Source organism: Phaseolus vulgaris, chromosome 5, assembly GCF_051622355.1.
Source record: "Phaseolus vulgaris cultivar YP4 chromosome 5, ASM5162235v1, whole genome shotgun sequence".
Lineage (NCBI taxonomy): Eukaryota > Viridiplantae > Streptophyta > Magnoliopsida > Fabales > Fabaceae > Phaseolus > Phaseolus vulgaris.
The window spans coordinates 17122988-17136060 of NC_143502.1; the positions used below are offsets into that span (position 1 = coordinate 17122988).

The window sequence follows — 13073 nt, forward strand, 5'->3', positions numbered from 1 at the left end:
GTTCATCAGAAGCCCGGTGATAGAGGGTTTTGTAATCGACAAAAGGAGGAGGGTTCGATGTGGTTTTGGTTCTGGCCATCTAATAAGAAAGCTAAAGAGGGAGAGGAGAAAGGAAGAAAAGCGAATGTTTAGAAGAAGATGATGGTGTGACTCAATAAACTAGAAAAACAGAGACTTGAAAACGAAGAACAAAGAAAAGGTAAAATGCAGAAAACATAAACAGTCCCAGAACAGTTATGAGCATCAGAAGCATAAAGCAAGAGCGATCGTGGAGTAAAGATCATACCTTTGAATAAATTAGGTTTCAAAGGTAGAGAGATTTTCAAAGAAGAAGAGAGAGCGTTTCGAGAACGAGAAATGTTTGGGAAATGCTTAAGTGAAGTAATGAAACAGTGAAGGGAGCGTGGGGTTTAAGGGTTTAAACGTTGATCTTGCCACATGTACGCTGATAAAAAGTATGGTGAGATGTCACTTAGGTGCACTGTTCACGTCCTATCACCCAGTGCCACATAGGTCGCCTAGGGCGATCACTTAGTTTCTTCGCTTAAACAAGTTACAACTCGAGACTGGGGGACTTGTGTACCGACCAGTCCTCGATCATCGACTCCAAAGAAGACCTCAGACATCGGACATCAGTGTCAAATAGTAAAGATGAGCCATGTAAGATGGGTCCCACAAGCAATATGAGTTAACATGAAGTTAACACCCAAATACTAAGAAAAAGCCTAAGTCATGGGGGATCCATGCACGTGGGGTGTAAAGCGCATTCGAGTGCGACACAAGTAAACAACCCTTGGAGGCGCTAAGGCCCATTAGGGCTAGGGTTTCCAAGGGAAGACTGCATACATGGCACGTGAATACTTAGGGCACCCATAGAACAGATGGCCCCGCAACATTGGTGCATGAGTTGGTACCTCGGCGGCCATACTGTTAGTCGTTGCACTCCAGTAAAGGGAAGTCTTATGTGCTAGATTACGCTAAGATTGTGTAATAGCGGCGCAAGGACGTTCCCCCAGAAACCCTAGATGTGGGTAACAAAACGAAAGTAAACCCTAACTACAACCTATATAAAGGGTGGTAAGAACCCTAGCAAGGTACACCGTTTCTAAGACTGAAACTACTTTATACACTTACTGTTTCTTTGCCCCAGTACTGACTTAAGCGTCGGAGTGCAAACGGCTGTCAAGGCGCCCTTTTGTCTTTGCAGGTGAGATGTTCTTCAACCCCAAAGAAGTTTGATTCACAGGCGTGCCAAAGACTATCGTTCGAGTTAACCGAAGACCAAGTCAACCGGCAAGAACAACTTTACACAGGGTGCCTACTCTGATAATCTTACCGAGACAGGTCGTCTTACCTCGTGCTAACAAATAAAAAAATTAAAACACCATCTTTCAAAAACAAACTCATTATTAGATGACCTTGTTCACTTTCCTCCCTTCATTGGACTCTTCAATAACGAAGTTCTGGAATCGAGGAGAACTTTCTTGGATCTTTACCGGTATCATAGCATCTGACCCGTATACCAAATTGAAGGGTGTCTCCTTAGTTGTTGACTTAGGAGTGGTGTGATAAGCCCACAGAATTCGAGGAACTTCCTCTGACCAAGTTCCTTTGGCTTTCTCTAGTCTCCTCTTCAACCCTCTCAGCAAGACCCTATTGGCCAACTCAATCTGGCCATTTGTCTGGGGATGTTCTACTGCCACTATGAGATACTTCATTTGCCGTATCTCCACAGGAAAAGGACCTAAGATGTCTATTCCCCAGGTATGGAAAGGCCACGAGCTATAAATCGACAGCAACTCCTCGGCTAGTGCGTGATGCCAATCAGCATGCTTCTGACACTGCTCGCATCGTTGTGCATACTTCACGAAATCCTCCTTCATCGTCGGCCAATAATACCCAACACGGATGACCTTCAAAGCGAAAGCTCGTCCACCTACGTGACTGCTGCAAATGCCCTCGTATAGCTCGACCATTATATGGGTACACTGATCTCCACTACCACAAGTGAGGATAAGGTGGGTATAGCCGTGACGGAAGAGCTTGCCATCTATCAAGGTATACTTTCCCGCGTTCCTCTTTATCATCTTGGCCTCTATAGGCTTGGCAGGAAGTAACCTATCAGTTAGGTAACATTGGTAATGGGTGATCCAAGTCTCCGTGGTGTCAACTTGCAAGACCTCAAACAACTCCTCTCCAAGTGATCCATACGCAGCTATCTTGGGGGCCTTCAGAGTCTCATGAGTCATCGAACGGTGCCTTATCCCCCTTCCTGAGCTAACTCCCAAGACCTTGGCTTGGAGGACATCAAGATGTCTTCCTTCATCCGTCCCAGGCGACTTCAAGGTCTCTTGTATCACTGACCTTTGTCGACTCCTCTTCCCAAAACTCATTATCTTGGACAACAGGTCAGCTTGGGAGTTTTGCTCTCTAGGAACATAAACAAGTTCAAATGCAGAAAAGACTTCTTTGAAAAGCATGACACACCTGAGATATGAGGCTAGCTGTAGATCCTTGGCCTGACACTCACCCATGACCTGCCTAGTGACAAGCAACGAGTCACTCTTCACCAACAGACTCCGAGCTCCTAACTCCTTGGCCAAAAACAACCCTACTATAAAGGCCTCATACTCCGCTTGGTTATGACTCGCTTTGAACGCAAACCTCAGGGCTTGCTCGATCAACAGGCCACTTCGTCCCTCCAAAATGACCCCGACTCCCCTACCCTGTTGATTGGAGGATCCATCTACTGAAAGGACCCACTGGAAGTCAAGAGGATCGGGTTGAGGATCCGCAGATGCAAGCTCTACCTCGAAATTAGCATACACTTAATCCTTAATCGGTCCTCGGGGTTCATACTCTATATCAAACTCAGATAGCTCCACAGCCAACTGAACCATCCGACCAGCTATGTCGGTCTTTTGGAGGACTTTGTGAATGGGCATATTTGTCATCACAACCACAACGAAACTCTGAAAATAGTGGCGGAGCCGTCGTGCTGTGAACACCACAGCTAAAACAGCCTTCTCAATAGCTTGGTATCGCGCTTCTGGTCCCTGTAAAACCTTACTCACAAAGTAGATCGACTTTTGGACCTTATCTTGATCTTGCACAATGACTAAGTTGATTGCTTGATCTGTGCTTGCAAAATAAAGACTAGTGGGGATAGCTAGAAGCTGTTAGAATATATGGCCTTTAACCAAGATGGGGGGTGAATTGTTTGAAAGAGATTTTTGAAAACTTTTGAAGGTTTAATGAAACTCAATGAAGAAATCTAGAAAAGGAACCAAGTTAGCCAAGAATACAATCGGTTTTAAAGTGAACCACAGAAAAACAACCGGTTGTTTCTTCGATTCAATCGGTTCTTTATACTACCAGAATTTAAAACAACTTAAAAACAGAATTTAAAAGAAATCAGAGTAAGAGAAAAACACACAAGCAGTTTATACTGGTTCATTCTTAAGCCAAGAGCTACATGTTGTCCCTAAAACTTTTGAGCTAGCATCAGTCTTGAAGATTAACTTTCATAAATCCAAGCTAGCAGGCATCAATGTTGATAAAGACGCTCTTGTATGCTACACAAAGACCTTGAATTATGTGCAGATGAGAGTCCCTTTTAAATAGTTGGGCCTAGAAGTGAGACGGAACCCAAGGAAGAATCAATTTTGGGAGTCTGTTCTAAACAAGTTAAAAGCTAGACTCAGTGTCTGGAAAGGGAGATTCCTATCCATGGCGGGGAGAATCTGTCTAATCAAATCAGTTATCACTGTTGTCACTTTTCTACCTTTCCCTTTTCAAGGCGCCAGACTCTGTATGTAAAAGTATAATCAGTATTCAACGAAGGTTCCTATGGGGTTGGGGGAAGGAGAAGAGACCAATCTCTTGGGTAAGCTGGGAAGACTTGTGCAAACCGAAAGAGGAAGGTGGACTGGGGTTCAGAGATATACGAAAGTTTAACTATGCTTTCCTAGCTAAGTGGAGATGGCGCCTTTTATCAGAAGAGAAAGGAAGATGGAAAGAGTTGTTGGACTCAAAGTATGGCTTGGATTTAGACAGCTCACATACACTAGTGAAATTCCAAACCTGGTGGTGGAGAGACTTATCTAAAGTATGTAGAGAGGAAGGAGGAGTTGGTTGGTTCCAAGAAGAATTAGTATGGAAATTAGGAGGTGGAGACAAAGCTAGATTTTGGGAGGATGTGTGGGTTGGTAACACTAACCTCAAAAACTTTTTTTGCCAGGTTGCACTCTCTGTCTCTAAATAAGGGCCAAAAGGTAGAAGAGGTTGGAATGTGGGAAGTATCAACATGGAGGTGGAATCTAAGATGGAGGCGTGTCAGATTCGAGTGGGAATCCTTGATGGAAGCAGATCTTATTATGCACATTTCTCGGGCCAATATGTCTAGAGAAGAGAAAGATATTCAGGTGTGGAGGTGTGATGAAACAGGGTTGTTTTCTGTGAACTCAGCATATGAATGCCTAGCTAAGCAAGAAAGAGGTCCCGTCATGATGTGTTCAAGTACCTGTGGAAGACTAAAGTGTTCCCCAATGTGATAACCACAGCATGGAGGGTACTCTTGGGAAGAATCCCAACAAGAATGTGTTTGAGCAGGAGAGGGGTGACGTTGGACACAAATCTATGTGCATTGTGTCAGACAAATGATGAATCATGCCAACACCTATTCCTAGAATGCAAAGTAGCCCAGAGTGTTTGGTCGTTGTGCTTTAAATGGATTGGTATCTTGTTTGTTCAACACAATGATCTATTGACTCACTTTGAGAGTTTCCATTTGACTCAGGCTAGTAGTACACAAAATCTATTGTGGAAAGGTGTTTGGGCAGCTACAGTGAGGTGTAGTAGATGCAATGGTCTGGGAGCATAGAAACTTTATTGTTTTTAAGCAAAGGGTAGTAGATGCAGAAAAAATAAGAGATATTCCAAACGGTCCAACTCAAGGCGTGGCTTTGGTTAAAGCATAAAGTGCACATTTTTAACTATTCTTTTGTGGATTGGGTCTTGAAGCCACTTATATGTATTGGAAGCTATAAGTAAGCGGGGTTAAGAGAAGTATCCAATGGTCCCTAGAGAAGTGGAAGGTTTGGTGGCATATCTGGTCTAACGGCCTTGAGCTCAACTCTAATTTTGGCTTAATAGGAAACAAAGTAGCAGGGGAAGTGTACAAGGGCGGGAACCACTAATTGAAGGGAGTAGGGGGAGGAGTATGGGTTATGATTCTGCTCTGGAGTGCATACAGAGATGTATACCTCATCTATGATATCCAGTTTTTCAGCCTGACTGCACGTGCCAAGCCAATAAGTGAAAGAATCATGGTGTTTGACAGCCAAGCACCTACAGAGTTTTGAGAACTCCTTTTCATTTGGAGGTCTGGAGTTATAACAGAATGATGAATAGCTGCCACTGTACTCTGGTTGCAGACCCAATTATGCAGAGGTTCGGTTTTGGGTTATCTTATGGCATGAAGCATACAGAAGACGTAAGAAGAAGTGAGTGAACTAGGTGTTACTAGTGTGGGGCAGTATTTGACCACTGACAGTATTAGAAAGGTCTCGAGAGCTGCGGGAAGTGAGGAAAAGGTGTGATATAAAGGATTGAAAAGGCTTGAAATGGTGGGCAGTCATGTGAGAGGTTTGGTACCAAGTGTTGGAGATACCAGCTGAACAATCCAGATGGGACAGGTGAACCAAAACCAAGGCATGATATGTAGGAGCAGGTGCTGAAACAAGTCTAAATGGGGTTATCTACACAAAGCACAAGGTATTGCTTGGATGAGGGGTGGGAAATGTAATCAAAGGGTAGATTACGTGAAGGCACAGTGGTTAGATGGAAGGAAGCAGGAAAGGGAGTAGTCATGGGTATCTAACTTTAGTCCCTCTTATCACATGCTTTTGTATGTTATGCTGGATGGTCACACGGTGGTGATGCAGATATAGACTAACAAGTATATCTAATAAACTGGTTATGCAGGTAGCAAACAAATTGAACCTGTACCGTGAGTAAAACAGGTATATGGAGTAAGGTTTGGAGGGATAAGTGGGGGTTGTGTCAGGAATGTGAGTGCAAACTGTTATAGTGTTCTATCCAATATACAACTCAATTTAGAGGGCTGCTGGGGTTTGGGGGCTAGGCATTGGTGTGTATTGAGAGTCCACCCTATAGTTGGAGCAAAACCAACCCGTGACAAGGCTCTGTGTAACTAGAATGGAGCTTGGTGTGATTGGGACAACACAACATTGGTTCGCACGCATCCTAATTTGTTGGATTATTGGGCAAGGAATGAAGGACCAAGCGGGTGCTTTTGGCTCATGAAGTGTGAAAGTAAAGGGGCATGACACGGATGCAGGTGTTGGTGGGATAGTAATTTTGTAGCCCATCTTTTTTTGATTTCTGGTATCCAAAGCTGCACAAGTATTTGAATGTAAAAGATATAATGCTAGTAAATGTGTGAGATGAAAAAATGGAGGAATTTTTTTTATAAGGTTTGAAATATCCTTAAATGTCTTATTTTAATTTAATTAATTATTTGTTGATAAAGAAAAACAACTTAAGTTAACTTAAAAGGCTATGCTTATAAAAAAATATCTAATTTATTTCACTTTTGAAAATACTTTTACTCTAATTTTCGATTAAATTTAACCGGATTAAACTAAAAATATATTAATTTTCACATAATTCAAGTCATTAATAAAATTTACGGTAAGAAAATTATTTTAATCTTTTTAAATTTGGACTTTAGGGATTATAACCCGATTTAAACAAATTTAAGGACTAAAATAAATTTTTAAAATTTGGAAAATGAAACCACATTTATCGTGAACTTCATAAATTAAAAATATAATGACGCCTATACAACTTTTACCATAAATGAAAAGTGATTAATATTAGTTTGACTTGTTAAATTAAAATAAATAAATAAATTAACACCATCCACCATTTTTGTTATTGTTGTTGTCCTTTTTATTACTACATGGTTGGTAAAGAGTGTAACACATTATGTTAACCAATTATTATAGTAATTATGGTCAACCTTATGAAAACTTATAATATCACAATTATGGAAAAAAATATGGTTTAAAAATAGTGTGAAAGAACAAAAATACATCTTTCTAATTTCTTTTCTCCCAATAAGAAGAATCCATATGGAGAGGATATAGGTCTGCAGCTGATGAAGATGAAGCAGTCCATGGCCCATCTTTTGATGAACTATGAGTTGTATGTGTTTCACTTCTCTCATTTTCTTCCATTTGAGAGTAATATTGTCTCATAGCCTCTAGCTTCATTTCATCCATTACTTCAGATGAATCTGAAATAAATTCTGGAATCACAGTTTTTCCTTCAAGCATGCTAAGCACCGATGACATGCTAGGCCTAAGGTTTGCAGTGGTATTTGTGCACAGAAGACCCACTTTTATCATCATCATTACCTCTTTTTCATTGAAATTTGATCCTAACCTTCTATCAACTAGCTCCATCAGATTCCCTTTCTCTTTCACTAAATGTGCCTGTTAAACAAAAGGCAGCATACCAAGCATGTGAAAATACAATAAAAGTATAAAATATCAAAATACAAAACAAAATTATGAGATGACACAAGTTGAATGTAACACAACATGTAAAATTATCAAATCTAAAAGTTGAATGGCACAACATTAGTATGCAAGGAATAATTTGATTCACACAAACAAATGTAGAATATAAAAGTTACCCAATCTAAAAGAAGCAATGCTTCTTGCTTCGGTCGATGGATGGTATTGGTCTTTCCAGTCACAATTTCTAAGGCAACCACTCCAAAACTATACACATCTGCTTTATCAGTTAAATAACCATGCATGGCATACTCTGGCGCCATATATCCACTGCATAATTGAAATACATACTCATATCAAATATGGCCATATATCCACTGCATAATTGAAATACATACTCATATCAAATATCTTAAATTAAGTAATGCTTAAATTTTGTTATTTGTACTGTCATTATAACTTTATTATGTAAATTTTCTTTCCTTGGTTTTAAATAAAATTCACAGAAAAGAAAATTTTTGGAAAACTTCAATCGACTTACTAAGTCCCAGCTATTCTTGTGCTTATGTGAGTATTGTCCTCATCATCAAGCTTTGCAAGACCAAAATCGGATATCTTTGGGTTCAAGTCTTTGTCTAACAACACATTAGTAGCCTTTATGTCCCTATGAACAACTTTTAATCTTGATTCTTCATGTAGGAAAGCCAAACCTCTAGCAATACCAACACAAATCTTATACCTGGTTGGCCAATCCAATTGCAAACAAGATTCTCCATTTCCTTCATATTAGACATCAATACCATTTAGTCATATAAATATTAAATATAAGTTATAGTAAAATTAAGGAACCATACTAGATGATCATGTAAACAAATACTTACTAAATAAAGCATGTGCAAGGCTATTGTTTTCCATATATTCGTATACCAGAAACAACTGATCTCCCTCAACACAACAACCATAAAGTTTAACAAGACAAGGGTGTTGCAAAGCTGAAATCAACCCTATCTCATTTATAAATTCACGGTTCCCTTGCTTTGACTTTGATGAAAGCATCTTAACTGCTATTATTGTGCCATCTGATAAAGTACCCTGCAATTGAGAAATAATACACAATTTTTGTGAGTTTTCTGTATTATTTAATAGGTTATTTATAAAATTGCAATAGATGAACCAAAATAGTTATGAGAAGTTATGTAATATATTGAAGGATACCTTGTAGACAGGACCGAAGCCTCCTTCTCCAATCTTATTGGAAATATCCAAGTTATTTGTTGCAACTTTGATTTGACGCATAGTAAACATACCCATTTGCAAATTTAAATGCTTTAACTCTGTCAATAGAGTAGAACTGAAATTAGATACCTAATACATCTTAATAAAATGCTGTGTTTTATCGATTTGTTGAAAGAGATAGATGTTATTTTAAGAGTTTAATTATGATACATTGTTACCAAATTATAAATCACTATTTTATGTTACAATTTTTTTCTCTGATTTTAATTACCAAGAAATATACCAAGCTGGAATCCATCCCATGGCCAACAAGCTTGAAGTATGCCTATAAGCTTGTTTTCTTTTATTTAATTTATTTATTGGCCATAAAAAAAATGTTTCCTATGACTTTTTAAAATAATTATCTTCAAAATCAACAAATTTATCTTTCAGTAGTTTCTGATAGAACAACATTATAAAAACATTTCATACTGTAAAGACTTTTTAAGGAAATGAAATGTAAAAATTTATTTGAAATCTAGGAGAGAAGAACAAAATAGACACATATATTTCACCATCAATAGAATCACCTTTTGCCAATGAATTTCTTTTCCCAGTATGAAGTCTCCAGCCAAGTACAATAAGGATGACAAATACAATTGTAGCAACTGTTATCCCAATTACAACCCCTATAGCCATGCTACCTGAATCCTCTCTGTTAGTAGTGTTTACTGATAATAGCACAAGAGAATACATGTCATTTGACACCTTAAATATATAAAATTGGAAGAATAAACTCAGACAAAGTGACTCACCTCGAGTGACAAATATAGCTGATATAAGAGGGCCATATACTGATTTATGTGGGATATCAGTTGTTCCTTTTCCTGCCCAATAAAAACGAATCTCTAAAGAGTTATTACTCACAATAGTTGAAATTGTTTTTGTAATGTTCTTCCCAACTCCTCCTGCTTCATTTGCAATATTGAAATCCTTCAATTCTAGCTTTCCCTGCAATAGTTCAAATCCAAACCTAAATGGATTTTGACTTCTGTAGTTCTTAATATATGCAGTCTAAAGTGTATCCAGTAATTCTACAAGTGAAGTCAAATGCACCACAAAGAGCCAATTCTATCATGTAATGTGATATTGTATATGTTTAGCCTGGCAAATTAAACCTGGTTTAATAGGGCAAAGAATACAAAATTAAAGTTTCACGCATTCTATATCACAATAGGTTTCTTAAGTCAAATTCCAATTGACTTAAGAATCTAAGTATCCATTCTTTATGAAATTCTTTGCTAACCATAATTGAAACATAATTAAATTAACCATATATACTACCTGAACGTAAACATCAAATATGCGTCTTCCTACGCTGCTATATGTGTTATCATCAGTGAACATGATCTCTGCAAAATGCAGCAATACCGTGTAGTCTCCATTTTCCAGACACCTTCCATAATAAGTCAAAGAAATGGGGGATACACGTGCAGTCTGATACAATTCAGGCAGAGAAGTTTTAATTTGCGGGGTATACACTCCTGCAGTAACAGAATTATCCAAGAAATGACCGGTATTGCTAATTGCCCAGTTTTCTGTGTACTTGGATGTTGCTGCCCCTGATACATCTTTGTCAGCATCATACACAAAACCTTCATTGGTCACTCGTTCACCACCACAATTTATATGGAAAGATTCAAAGGCTGTTACAAACAAAAGTCAGATTTTTAGGAATGCAATACTCATTTTTTTTATTTATGAAGCTTAAATGTTATTGTTAAGTATTGGTTGTGTTCAAGAAAATGAGATCTTATTTGTCCTTCGTTAGTTGAGTGAGAATGTTAAAGTCAATTTTAACTATTATTCCACTCGATTTTTTCTTTCCTTTCTTTAAATACCGATTTTAGTGTGAAAGGAGATTAAGAGAATCTAGAGATATTTTCTGTGGGGATGGATAACGAAGGGAGATGGATAGCGAAGGGAGGAAAATGGCTTGAATAAGGTGAGAATCCGTGTGTAAGTCAAAATAAGATGTTATTAGATCAAATGTTTATTATTAGGCCAAAAGTTATAGTTGATAATAGGTGTAACTCTTTCTAATTAAGAGCGTAATAATCAAAGTATCATAATTCGATTGTGCACCTTGTCCAGTCAACGAGATATTTGATGTATCCTGCAACAATCTCTCCTTAACAATTATCCCACTAAAAATCAAACACTTCAATTGTGACTCGGCTAACTTGGCTTACGTCACTAAATAATTGATGATTGTACAACATGCAACAATCTTTCCTCAAACAATACAATTGCTCCATTGAGAATCAAACTCGTGACATTGAATCTAATACTAATTGTTGGATTGAGTGTTTACCTCTAGGTTAAAAGTTACAACTAATAGATAAGGTACAACTCTGTCTACTTAAGACCATAACAACTCAAGCGTCATAGTTCGATTGTAATTTAACCCACTTGGCATGTCATGAGATAATTTATGTATCTTTCAACAAGGCTTTAGGAGTAATGAACATTTATTTATGCAATGTTAGCAATAGATGAAAAACACTATTGGAAGGACTTTGTGGAGAAACCTAATGGAAGGTAATGAGTCAGCTAAGGAGTCATGGTGGTTGAAATCAAGAGAATCAAGGAAACTAGTTTGATGCAAATGTCTCATGAAATGTTGGAGATGACTTTTCAGAGGAAAAAATGGAAGGGAGACATGCCTAGAATGTATGACAATGCAGTTTCAAAAGATGCAAAAGTGGAGGAGTTAAAAAGATGGGAGTTGAAAAAGAGAAAGGATTGGTTTACTTGGGAGCTCCCTCAGGTTTTTGCCCTAATGCAAAGTATGAAGGAGTGTAACCTGACTCAAGCAGGGGATGACGGGTGGGTGGAAAGGTTAGGAAGCAGGATGTTGTTGGTGATCTCTGCCTATTATATTTTTGAGATAGCCTATGTGGGGACGAATCCAATTTTTACAACTTGCTATGGAATATAATAGTTATTCCTTCCACATCCCTCATAACTTGGAGGATAAAGCTTAACAGAAAGCCTACTAAAGACAATCTGATAAGGAGTGGTATCACAAACAATAATATAATATGTGCTTTTTATATGGGAAAGAGGAGCAAACAATGAATAATTTATTCGTAGGCTAAAGGGTAGTTTGTGCTGTTTGAAACCTCTGTAACAAAATGGACAGACATAAAAGCAGTGCCACATTACCTCCCTAAACATGATCTAGATCAGTTATGCTTGAGAAGTACAAGCAATGAAAGGAATCAAAACTGGAGAAGTATGTGGTTAACAATAGTGTGGGACATCTGAAATCACAAAAACAATCTAGTTTTTAGAAATGTAAAGGTGGATGGGTATGTAATCTTTGGATTGGCACAGCTAAAAGTGTAGGCATGACTACCCAATAAAGTTTCAAAAGTTTCACTCTCGTATTCAGATTAGTGTTTTTGTACTATAATTTGCTTATAATCTATTTAAATTTTGTAGAGATAGGATGTGTAGAATCTAACATTTGAAGCATAATGAGCTCTGAAGTGCAATAACATAAGCAACAAAGTATACGAGGGATTCGGTGTTGTTAGCAGTGTGGGTAAGTAGGAATAGTAGGAAAAGGCTTCCATGGAAGGAGAAACAGAGGAGTCAAGGTGGGAGTGCACACAACGAAAAGAGGCAGAAATATAGGGAGTAAGGGTTACAAATTTACAAATTTGCGCTGATTGTAGCTTAGTACATGGTTGCATTATTTTATATTAGAGGTTGTGTAGTAGAAGTTAGAATGAACCTAAAAAATCTTTAAAATGCCAATATTACTAATAGGTTTAACTATAATGTTCTATTTAATTCGTGTTTTGTATGTATTATCATATATATATATATATTCGTTGCCGACAAAAACATAAACATGCTTGGAGGAAATAATTCTCCCCTTTTGTTTTGTACCACATAAATATTGATTGGTTAACATGTCCAATTGCTTAATAGCAACAATTAGTTTGAAAAAAATTACTCAAACTTACTTTTTGAACAGTTTCCAGTTGTCAGACAAGTAACAGGTCCCCTGTAGGAATATTAAGAGGAGACCAAAAACAAGTTAGCAAAGAAGCATTGAACCACAAACCCTTAAAGCCACTTTCAGACTGATTTATGAAAAAAAAAAATCCAATTATTTTCTAAAAACGAACTGGATTTTTATCTCAAACCAACTTTATATATATGTGTATATAAACTTACATTTTGCTCTTTGGGAAGCTTGCAAATAAGTTCCTGGAGCATTAAAGATATGATTAACACTAA

The 13073-nt window shown here is 37.8% G+C and overlaps 2 protein-coding genes across 3 annotated transcripts in view; both read right to left on the bottom strand.

Annotated features, from left to right (window-relative positions):
- Positions 1-1409: 1409 nt before the first annotated feature.
- LOC137834084 (uncharacterized) lies at positions 1410-2534 on the bottom strand. The gene has a single exon (XM_068642149.2). The coding sequence runs from the start codon at positions 2532-2534 to the stop codon at positions 1410-1412; it is 1125 nt and encodes a 374-aa protein (XP_068498250.2).
- A 4462-nt stretch (positions 2535-6996) lies between these two features.
- LOC137835249 (putative leucine-rich repeat receptor-like serine/threonine-protein kinase At3g14840) overlaps positions 6997-13073 on the bottom strand; it is a 31292-nt gene continuing 25215 nt past the window's right edge. The window contains exons 15-24 of one of the 2 annotated variants that reach the window (XM_068643658.2): positions 13011-13043; positions 12797-12837; positions 10104-10465; positions 9575-9770; positions 9350-9490; positions 8760-8878; positions 8426-8636; positions 8086-8323; positions 7724-7874; positions 6997-7520 (exon numbers count right to left, since the gene is read on the bottom strand). In XM_068643658.2, the coding sequence (XP_068499759.2) occupies positions 7125-7520; positions 7724-7874; positions 8086-8323; positions 8426-8636; positions 8760-8878; positions 9350-9490; positions 9575-9770; positions 10104-10465; positions 12797-12837; positions 13011-13043 (1888 nt within the window). In that variant the 3' untranslated portion in view covers positions 6997-7124. Of the gene's footprint in view, positions 7521-7723; positions 7922-8085; positions 8324-8425; positions 8637-8759; positions 8879-9349; positions 9491-9574; positions 9771-10103; positions 10466-12796; positions 12838-13010; positions 13044-13073 lie in introns of both variants that reach the window. The other variant, XR_016520889.1, reaches the window with a different exon arrangement.